General features: G+C 36.5%; 1 protein-coding gene across 1 annotated transcript; it reads right to left on the reverse strand.

Moving 5' to 3' along the window:
• Positions 1–4414: 4414 nt before the first annotated feature.
• On the reverse strand, positions 4415–9976 carry LOC127084568 (protein SMAX1-LIKE 7). The gene is made up of 3 exons (XM_051025051.1): positions 8311–9976; positions 7040–7262; positions 4415–6440 (listed from the first exon to the last, which is right to left on the reverse strand). Exons 1-3 carry the CDS (start codon positions 9510–9512, stop codon positions 4638–4640), a joined length of 3228 nt encoding a protein of 1075 aa, XP_050881008.1. The 5' UTR covers positions 9513–9976; the 3' UTR covers positions 4415–4637.
• Positions 9977–11096: the final 1120 nt, after the last annotated feature.

An 11096-nucleotide genomic window follows, 5' to 3' on the forward strand; every position in this document is an offset into this window, starting at 1 on the left:
AAAACACATCTATAAACTCATTCCTTAAAGAAAACATAAATACTAATGGCAGGGCATGCTCGAGTGGCTAATTCCTCTCACGGAAGGTCTCGAATAACATAATGTAAATTCTGCAAAACAAAAAACTGGTTATAATCGATGAGTTGCCTCCCATCCAGTGCTTCTTTTCCGTCATTAGCTTGAAGACCCACGCCTAAGTCATGTCAGGCGCAAGGGATACTCTTGCGCCGGTCAATTCACTTGTTTCCATTCCTTCGTCACCCTTAATACAATTTTCTTCCAGTTGATAGCATGTCTCTAGATCATCCATATCTGGTGTCCATTCATACATATTAAACACCACATTTTCCTTGTTCAATTTCAAAACAAGTTCACTTGTCTCTACATCTATTAATGCTTTTTGATATTGCCTAGAATGAACGTCCGAGAATAACTGACCCTCATGAATCTCCTTTCATGTCAATTACCACAAAATCAGCTAGGAAGTTTAAACCATCTACATTCACTAACGCGTCGTGTACCATACCAAGCGGATGAGTAACAGATGAATTGGCTAAAGTGAGAGTCATATTACTAGGTATGATCTCTCCTATTTTTAATTCTATGAACTTATTCAGTGGCATGACATTGATACTCGACCATAAATCACATAAAGCATGTGGGATCTTCACTCCACCAATGGTACAAATGATTGTGAACTTTCCTGGATCCTTCATCTTTGGTGACAATGCTTGAGGCACTGCCAACTCATTTTTCTCTGTCATGCTCACCTTCTCTTTTACCAACGTTTGTTTTAACCCCATTAGCAATGCCTGCATAAATTTAGCAAATTTGGGAATTAGTTTTAAAACCTCATAAACGAAATACTTACTTGAAGTGTAGTCAACATCTCTTTAAATGTTGCAAACAATTATGCCTCATCTTCCTTTAAGTGTTTCTTTTTAATTATAGGATAAGGCGGTTTGATGTAATCAGCTAATTTTGGGTTAGGCTCATCTAGGATTTGCTTCTTAGCTCTTATTCAAGGGGAGATTTCATCTATTAATTGTTTAATGGTAAGTCATTTATCCTCTTAATCACCTTGATTGTTACTCATCTCTTTTTCAATCCTCACTTCTTCGTTTTCAATCAAAAGCTCTTCAACTATTTCATCCTCACCCTTGTTGGTGGTCACCTCAAAACCTGTTTCTACAGCCTTGCATGATTCATTCTTAAGATTATCTACAGTGTTACTTGTAAATCCTCCACTCGAGCTAGGTATAACAACTATTTGTCTAGATAACTGACTAATTTGCATCTCCACATTTTTATAGACACATCATGGTTCCTACTCATTGCCTCATGGTTCTTATTTGCCTGATCAAAACTACTCTGAGTGGCCTTAATAAAATTTTGCAGTGTCTCTTCCAATTGTGAAGGCTTCCTTTGGATTGGATCTTGTTGGCCTTGTTGCATATTTTGAATATCACTTGAATTTTGGTTATTGCTCCATCGAAAATTTGGGTGATCCTTCCATCCCATATTGTAAGTGTTGGAATAAGGGTTATTCCTCTGGAAATTGGAAAATTGGGCTTCTTCACTTGACCCTTCTAAATAACACCTCTTGTTTTCATGTCCTCTTCCATATAATTCACACCTAAGTGTGTGTACATGGCTCACATTAGCTTTACTTAAGTTGCTTTCAGCTAGCTTTTTATTTAACAATTCAATTTGAGCTAAAAGTGCAATACGAGTATCAACAGCTAGCATACCTTTGGATGTGCCCACGGTCTCAATTTTTATTGATTTGTCTCTCTTTGAACGATAATCCTTTAAGCACATCTTTTCAATCGGGTCTTTAACTTATGGTTCGGTCATTGATCGGATCATGCCTCCCGCGAAAGCATCTAACAACATGTGTGTCTAACTCTTGAGACCTTTGATAAAATTTTGCATTTGCTCCATATTGTTCATATTATAATTCGGGCACTTGCGCAATAAAAGTTTGAACCTTTCCCATGAGTCATACAGCAGTTCAATTTCCTGCTGCTAGAAATTTGTTATTTCTGCTCTTCGCTCAGCAAATTGTGTAGTGGTGAAGAATCTCTTTGAGAATTTGTCATCAAACTTCTTCCATGTTCGAATTGTTTCATTTGGAAGGAAAAGTAACAACCTTCCAATCAGAGAGAACCCAAACAACCTTAGCTTGACTTGGTCTTTAGTGACGTCAGTTGGTCTGCACATCGAAGCGGTTTCGTAGAAGCGAGCAAGATGCTCCCACAAATCTCTAATTGCGTTCTCGTCGAACGGATTGTCTCTTAAACCTGAAAGCATGAAAAATTTAATATCAAAGTTAGATGGGTTTTATGGTACAAATTCTCTCGAAACATGTCCTTTATCGGTTCTTTTGCAGTAATCCCCCATGGTCGATGGTGGTACGACTGGAATTCTGATCTCCTCTTCCGTGTTCGAAGGAATCAATGGTTGATCTTCTAATAAGATCCTTTGAGCTAGAGTTTCATCTCTAACTGATCTCTTGATAATATGTGTGGTTCTTTCGATTTCTGGATCAAACGGTGTCAACGTCGATCCTGAGTTGCGCATACACAAACTAATAATACCTCAGTAGCATTATGATTAACAAGAAAATAAAACAAAAATCAAAAACTAAAAACAAAATGTTGCACAGGTGTTGCCTTGTTGAAATATCAACAGTCCCCGACAACGACGCCAAAAACTTGATGACTTCTCGGAGAGTGTCGCAATAGTAAAATATCGAATCCATAAGGATTGGTTTTTAACAAGACGAAAAACGTTCAATACGTAGAAAATAGTAATGGGGGGTTTTCAAGTTCAAGTGCGAAAATAAAACAAAGTGTTCAGACAAAATTATGAAAACGGTCAGGTTGTGTATAGAATCCCCCTATTTCTCTAATATTGACATTTAATGTCTTGCATGAATAATCTTATCACTATAATCCCACAACGAATTAACAAATCCGCTACAATCAATTCCTTGCGATATAGATCACTAATCACTACTCGGAGTTTCCTATCCTTAGTCCACTAGCGTAAGCAGGATAAGCGATGCAACAGAGTGTTAGTTCACTAGTCACTACTCGGGGTTTTCTATCCCTAGTCAACCAGCTTAAGCATGACAGTTGCCCTAGGTCCAACACATAGACTACTGATCAATATTCCCTATGTGCCCAAAATTAGATTAAAAGAGTATCTCACATAAAAAGTATTACGAACAAGAAGCAATTTAATAGAACTATAGATCAGAGATTTCATACAAAGTCAAATCAACATATTACCCAATAATATTGAAACAGGTTCATCAACACAACCTAATCTAGAGGAATTTAGCTACTCATAATACAAAATAAAATACCAAAAATAATTAAGAAGAATTGCATAAGAGATCCCTTGAAGGATTGGCCTCCAATGGCTTCAAACGCTCTCAAAATTACCATGATGCTGTAAAAATCGTACTTCTTATGCCAAAATTCGTAACCCTTGAAAAAGTGTAAAAAAATCTCCTTAAAAAGTCTTCAGAATGGACCAGAACGCGCTAGAAAAGCTCAGAAAAAGGGATCATCATGCGCGTGATGACCTGCATCGGGCGCGTGATACAGTTAATACATCCTTATTCCGCATGTGATGTTGCGCATGATTATTTCAGTAGCTGCACGCTTTTACTCCCCTTTTCACCTGATTTTTCACTAAGTCCTATTTCTTCACACTTAACTATTTTTTCCTCATTTTTTAGTCTTCCTTCTTCATTTTTGCTCCTCTTTAACTTGTTTTAATCCGTTTCTTTGGCCGAATTCATGCAATGACGAACTGTCATCAGTCTCTTAGAGCTATGAGATACAATCACTTGTGGTCAGGTCAAGTGCAAGGCGGAAAATCGCGCATTGGCACGTATGACTTCAGAACTTCTATGGCTTGAGTCATAACTCACTAAACTCCATGTTCCCTTCTTTTTTTTCTCACCCTGACGTGTGGGGATGTGTGACAGATTTAGCGTCATTCATCTATCTCACAATCCAATTATTCATACACGCACAAAGTATGTTGAATTGGACATCCACTTTGTAAGAGAATGTGTGATCTCCAAGAAACTAGTTGTTAAACATGTTTCAACTGCTTTTAAGATTATTGATGCTTTTACAAAACCACTTGGCTCCACTCTTCCACCACCTTAAGCTTGAAGGCGAGTATAACAAATATTAGTTTAAGAAACTTGTTAGACTTAAGCCCTATTAGTATAAAGGTTGTTAGAGTTAATTAGAAGTGGTTGAATAACTTAAAGTTTTAGAAGTGGTTGAGTCAGTTATAGTTTGTTAGATGAGAATGAATCAAAAATTCAAGTTATCAAAAGCTGTTTAACACTTCTTAACATGGACCAACCAAATAAAGAACCAAAAAGTAATAGTTCAAAAATTTAAATTATTCATCCCATCAGGGAAAACTGGTGGTGAAGATTACACATTCTTTTACCATAGGAAATCACCATAACAATGATCACCTCAGAGAAAAAAAGGTGTGAGATTAATTACCTTGAAACTGCTATAAACTACCAAATGCTATAACCTAAAGGCTACATTATACAACTAATTACATAACAATACATCATATAGTGATAAAAAAATTCAGTTCAAGCTAATTCTAGGTGGAAGGCATACTCCTAGAGCTTGCTCTTCCACAAAAATGCTTTCACATTTAACCAATTTCATGACACACTCAGCTACATTTTGATACTTCTTTTGAGCTTCAACAAAGCTACTTCCAAGGACATGTTCAATCCAATCTTCCACTGCTTTTTTCTTGTCTGATAACCAAGCAGCTGCAAGTATCTGTGACATCACCTCATAATCAATTTCCAGCACATGATTTGATCCAAATGTTGTTTGAAATTGTTTGTCAATGCATTTGATTACTTGCTCGGCAAGTAAATCAAAATCGAACGGCTTAAAAACTACTTTGCCATCAACTTGATCAACGAAATCGTTTAACCATGCTTCATGATTTTTAACAACAGATTCACTTTCACAGTCATCACAATCAACTTCCTCTTCAACTTCTTCCTCTAGAGGCATATTCAGATCAAGATACGACCGTGACGCCTCTTTGACATGTTTCGGTGTCTTGCTAGTTACTTTCTCATTGGAATCACTACTTTCAGTTTCGACTAGCTTTCTTTTATTCAGAAATGTTCCTTTTCTCTTTGCAACCCTCACATTCGTGTTACTGCTTCTGACGACATCCTCAGAAGCATGTCCAAGAGATAATCCAATTTGACATCTTTTAGCTTCAAGGATTGTTTCCTCGGAAAACATTATCGGTTCCTTTTCCGTATCGAAAAAGCCGCTAACTTTGAACACAGAAGAGGTCACAACAAAGATTGCATTGTTCATACTAATTTCCCTTCCATGTGAGTATGGAAATTTGCCCGTTTTTATTGCGTGGAACAAACTATTCTGCACAATTAAATCAGCTTTATCTATATTTTCAAGAAACACAACCGAACGCGGCTTTTTACTCAACTCGCCAGCAATATAATCCACAACTGTCTTCCTCCCAAGCATGTTGTGGCATTCATAAACCAAGTTCAATGGTTGAAACCTGTCCTGAGAGTTTAAATCCACTGAGATTATGTTTTGTTTGTTTCCAAATAGAGTTTCTGCAAGTTCTGAAGAAATTTTTCTTTTTCCAACTCTGTCTGGTCCAAGGAAAGAAAACCATGTGTCGGCTCTAACATTTGAATTCGATCGACTATGCTTTCCGCCACCAGATCTACAAAGTGTCATTATTCTAATGATAGCATAAATTGCCTCCTCTTGCCACCAAACCTTTTCGATAAGGAGTTTGTAAAGTGACTTGAAATCAACCATTTCAAATTTTCCATCTGAATTTGGACCAGAGGATCTAGCAATTTGGTTTGAAGTACTCTCAACCATAGCATCATATTCAGTCGAAAGAGAATCTGACAAGTGCGGAAGATGCTTCTTATGATCGCTTACTTTTGGAGTATCTGGCTCATGAGTAACCAGTGTATATGTAGTTCCCAAAATCAAATCTGTGGTCACAGAAGGGGTAACCCGAGTACTTTGTGTGTCAAATTTTGAAACGTTCGGTACATGTCCAGTTTTATCATTGACAATAAGACTAGTATCAAAAGGTTGCGAAAACGGTAATATCTGTTTAGATAGATATGGATTTTGCAACTCTTTAGGCATGTAGGGAATTGGATTAGAGCAGTGGATTTCATTAAAGTTACCAGTTCCTGTACCGAATCGAAACCCCTCGTGGAATGGAGCTTGGAACCTTGTTAATGTTTGGGAAACATTGATTTCAGGTAACAATTTGTTTCGATGAAGATGTTGACAGATATCACTCCATTTCCTTTGCAATTCTAAGATCTTGGCATTCAAACTTGTGTTATCTTCATTAGTCTGCACTGTCGAAAATTGACCAATTAAGTATGGCACATGATGCAAACAAAACACAATTAGTAACAATAATGTATCCAAGAATTTTAATCAAGAGATTTGGATAAGATTTTATCTTTAAGTCCATAAAAAGTATATATCATGAATAATACTACATATGAAATATTTTGGCTTTTTGGAAGTGCTATGATACTGCCTACAAGTAAACCAGGGCCCGCCGATTGCATTATTTGCATATGTCTATTATGGTAGGACCAAAGTATACCTGGAAAAATATACTTGTTGCCAATATTCACAGATGCTTTGTCCTTATCAATTTTCAGAAACATCGCCAATTCAGTTCAGTAAACCGAATCTCTGAAGGCCTATATAGGCATTCAAGATGACAAATTTCGTTCTTAGTTCGGAAAAGTCATTTTTTCTTTTTACTTTTACCATTTTAGGCCAGTAGCATTATTGCTGCTTACCTCTAAATTATTTTATAGGCCAGAACATCATTTGACCCCACAATGTTGCTTTTATGTGTGTGTAAGCATGTGAATCTCTTTGCATGCATTATGGAAAATGGAATATAAAGTTAGGCGATCATAACGCTAACACACCTTTGCCAAACCCAATCCTTTATCTGAATCCACGTTCGCTTTTTGTAACCAAGGTAAACTTGTTGACGCGGAAGTAGAAGGCCCTACCTTGGGATAATTATCAGCAACTTCTTGTTCATACTTTTCGTTGCATGTGTCGCAAAGAGGTAAAGATATATTGGGATTTCTGAAATCAGAAGGTGTGGAAAAGAACCCACCAAATGGAACAAAGGACCCCATCAAGCTGCAAATATATAATGGACATGAAACTTTTAGATTTGATATCCACCAAACTGTCAGAACCTAAAGTGCACATGAAGAGATAAACTTTACGCATCAACCATCTCAATAAAAGGATAAAATTGGATCTGGGTTGTGTGAATGCACACAGTCACCCACATCTGGATCGTTTGATCAAGATCTCTACGTCCGAATTTCTAACTCGGTATTTTTAAATCAAACTACGTGACTGATTACGTCCAGTAATACTGAACACAACCCAAATCCGTCAAAATTACATTCATAAAGCCAAAACCAAAAAAGAAGTGTTGGGTCAGTGATTCAGAAAACAAAGAAGCGTTCATCAAAAGACTGCAGGTAGAGGAACAAATGGCTCGTGAATAACCAGCATAAGAACCGATATATCTAGCATCCATTAGAGGAATACTTTAACAACTCAGATTACCTTGTTCCCAGATTATACAACATCACAACAAAATCTATGGCATGTGAATAACTTGTCTCTAAAACAGAAAACAGTTGAATCATCAATCATGACCCTTATTAGATTATTGCTCTAAATTCATAAAAAGGAAAAAGGTTACAGAAAGTTTACAATCCAATAATAAAAATATAACCAGATATTTTTTTATTTAAAAAACCACTCCTTCCTTTCTACACCGACACTGTAGCCAAACAGAACTTTACAAGTGACAGAGAATTAGAAAGCAACCAAAGGCCAAAACCATCTTTGAAAACAAGAGAAAGACAATAACACAGACCAGTAACAACCCTTCACTCTACACTCAATCATTTAATACCCAATTACTATATTGACATGTCAATTTTTTATCTTCAAAAACAACATGTAACACACACATACCAATATCATACACCACTTCCTTTTCATGCATATATTATAATATGAAACTAACAAAATTATTAAATTGAAAATGCATGATGAGTACTCACTCTATGACAAAATAACACACATAGGTTCATTCCACTCCAATTTTCAAGTCAAGACAAATACAAACCAGAAGCAATAAAAGAAACAGAAAAGAGAAACATACCTGGATTTCGAGTAGAGTCCTTCCATAGAAGGAGTAGCAGATGTCACAGTCAGAAGATGCAGATCCCAATTCTTATCCACCGTAGGGAACATCCTTAGAAACTTTGAATACACATCACAAGTTCCTGCTACCCCTACTAACCAAACCTTTCTACCATAAACCTCTAACAACCTTGTCAACCGCGAAACAACCAACACAACAGCATCACCAGCAACATCGTCACCACCATCATTATTCATCTTCACAAAAACTTCAATCTCCCCGAAACTAACAACAACACCAGCACCCAAACATTGCTCCACCAAACGACCCACCTCATCAAATCTCAACCCCATCTTCTCCTCACTCCCACCACCAATAACAAACTCAAGAATCTCCTTCTCAATAGAAACCACACTCAACCCATCAAGCTCACTAGGTAAAAAACCAACCTTTCCACTTTGAACTAACTCTATAAACCTTTTCAGAGCGGTTTTAGCATACACCCCCATCAAAAAAGGATTCCTTTTACTCTGACTCTTGCCAGCAATAACCTCAACAATCCTTCTGGAGTTGTCATCGAACCGAAACCGGTCTGGTTCCGGTTCAATATTGCAGAGAAAAACCGGAGGAGAAGGTCGATGGAAGAATCTAGAAGGAAGTGGAGGTTGAAGCAAAACGAATTTAATATCATAGCTACGAAAACCCGCTTCAGCGAAAACACGACTAACAATAGGGTCATCAAGAATAGAAAGAATGAAATGCTTCAATTCAACTTTCAAAAACGACGCCGTTTGACTCTGCTGATTCTGTTGCTGTTGCATAATCTGAAGCAAATGGAAGCTATCTGGATTCCGCCGTTGATTCGCCTGAGAGCGTTTAATAGCTGCCATGAGAGAGTTCGACACCGGAGGTCCACCATCAACGACGGCGGAGGCGGAGGCCGAGGAGGAGGAGGTTTTGCAAGTCGGGAGGCGGTCGAGGGAAACGCCGACGGAGAGCTCTAAGGCGCGAAACTGAAGACGCGGCGAGTAAGGAGAAGTTCCGGCACGCGCGCAGGCGTCGCGTAGCATGTTGGAAGGTAAAGATAGTAAAGCTGAGATGGCATGAAGAGATGTTGTTTGCGCGTGGTTTCGCCTACGCGCTACTGATACTGCCTCGTCTAGTGCACGCGCCGCTTCGTCTGTTAAGCATTGCCTCGCTGTGCTTACCGGCGTCGGCATCGCCGGCTAGCATATATAAAAATATAAAACTAAAATTTATTTATTACTTGAAGTGAGGTAATAATAAAAAATAAACATAAAAGATAAAATAATTGAAGGTGTTTGTTTGTTTGGGATTAGTTTAGTTATTGAAGTGGAACACCCAAAATAATTAATTGAAGTGAGTGTGTTAGAAATGAAAAAGATTTTAGTCTTAAAGAGGATGAGTAAGAGAAAGAAGGATAAGATTGTGGATTGGTGTTTAGAGTTTGATGATGATGAAGAGGAGAGTGGTTTTTGTTGGAAGAGGAAGATGTTTTTTTTGGTTTGTGGGAGTTAATGTTAATATGATGTTGGGTTGGATTGTAGGTGTGGGGCCCCTTTTTTGCGCCATGGTTGAAACACATGGTGGGCATAGATTCTATGTGGGAAGAATAGAAAGGAGTGAATTCAACATGTTCTAGATTTCTAATTATCATTACTCCATTTCATGAAAGTAAATAAATACATTAAAAAAATTAGACTCTAGAGATTCATCAGAATTAGAATTAGGTCAACTTTAAAATTTAAAGAGCGTTTATAAAAATATCGATTAATTATTAAAATGTTTATAAATTGTCAAGTCTTATTTTTATTGAAATAATGAAATATCATTTATGTTTTTTTTTCTTTTGTAGAAAAAGAAAACTTTGTGAGTGCTTGTCTTTCATGGTGGTGAGTGAGGGAGATGCTGTGCCCACTTAAGTATTTGAGGGTAAGAGAGGGTCAATGTCAAACTTTTTGGGGGGCTAATAGTAATAGAGACCTTTTGTTCTTCTTTCTTTTCTTTTTTTTCTTCACCTCTTTTTGCTTTATGACATATATTTACATGAAAAGGATGTGTCTATACCCTAATCTAAGAATATCTAATTTTATTTCGATGGACTCAAATTATGATCATTAAGCATCTTATGATGTTTGACAGTGTTAGTAGGTATATTTACATAGATTGCATTTTAATTGTACTAATCATTTGCGATCAAGTTGCACAATTAATTGAGAATTTTATATGTTTGTATGATCCAACTAAAAGCGTAAGAGGAAAGAGTTGTTATAAATGGAAACTAAGATTCTATTGTTGTAAATTAAATAATAGTTGTATTTTTTTATTGAAATATACTTAAATTACATTACTCGTTGATTTTATTAATTTTTTTAAACAACAGAGAAATATTTAATCTAGTATATTAAGGATGTTCAAATAAATTAAGCAGTAATATAGGTGATTTTGAAAATATTTTCATAGGTAGTACATGTTTTGAGATGGAAATTTGTTGAAAAAGTAATGATCAATTAGTTTGAAATAAATTTTGTAATTGTTAAAAAAATACAATGAGGATGACCTTTTAATAAAAATGATTGTTTGTGATGATTAGGATATTTAAGTGTGATTAGAACTAGCTCACATAAGGTTGTGAGAAGTTTAGTATATTTCTTTAGGTAAGAAATATGTGATATATTTATTTATCATGAGAAAGGTCAATGATTGCAGTCCAGAGAAGACAACAATCTCCATTCCACTCGTAGTATAGGATTGATAATATGGGCAAAAGTCTATGAGATCTG

This window comes from Lathyrus oleraceus, chromosome 5 (assembly GCF_024323335.1).
Source record: "Lathyrus oleraceus cultivar Zhongwan6 chromosome 5, CAAS_Psat_ZW6_1.0, whole genome shotgun sequence".
In the NCBI taxonomy this organism is placed as follows: domain Eukaryota; kingdom Viridiplantae; phylum Streptophyta; class Magnoliopsida; order Fabales; family Fabaceae; genus Lathyrus; species Lathyrus oleraceus.

What these genes read in the sequence shown, in the direction of transcription:
- LOC127084568 (XM_051025051.1), bottom strand. Translation starts at nt 9,512, where the DNA reads ATGCCGACGCCGGTAAGCACAGCGAGGCAATGCTTAACAGACGAAGCG. An exon ending in GGACTCTACTCGAAATCCAG is followed by an intron (nt 7,263 to 8,310) that starts GTATGTTTCTCT and finishes ATATATTTGCAG; the next exon opens with CTTGATGGGGTCCTTTGTTC. An exon ending in AAGGATTGGGTTTGGCAAAG is followed by an intron (nt 6,441 to 7,039) that starts GTGTGTTAGCGT and finishes TCGACAGTGCAG; the next exon opens with ACTAATGAAGATAACACAAG.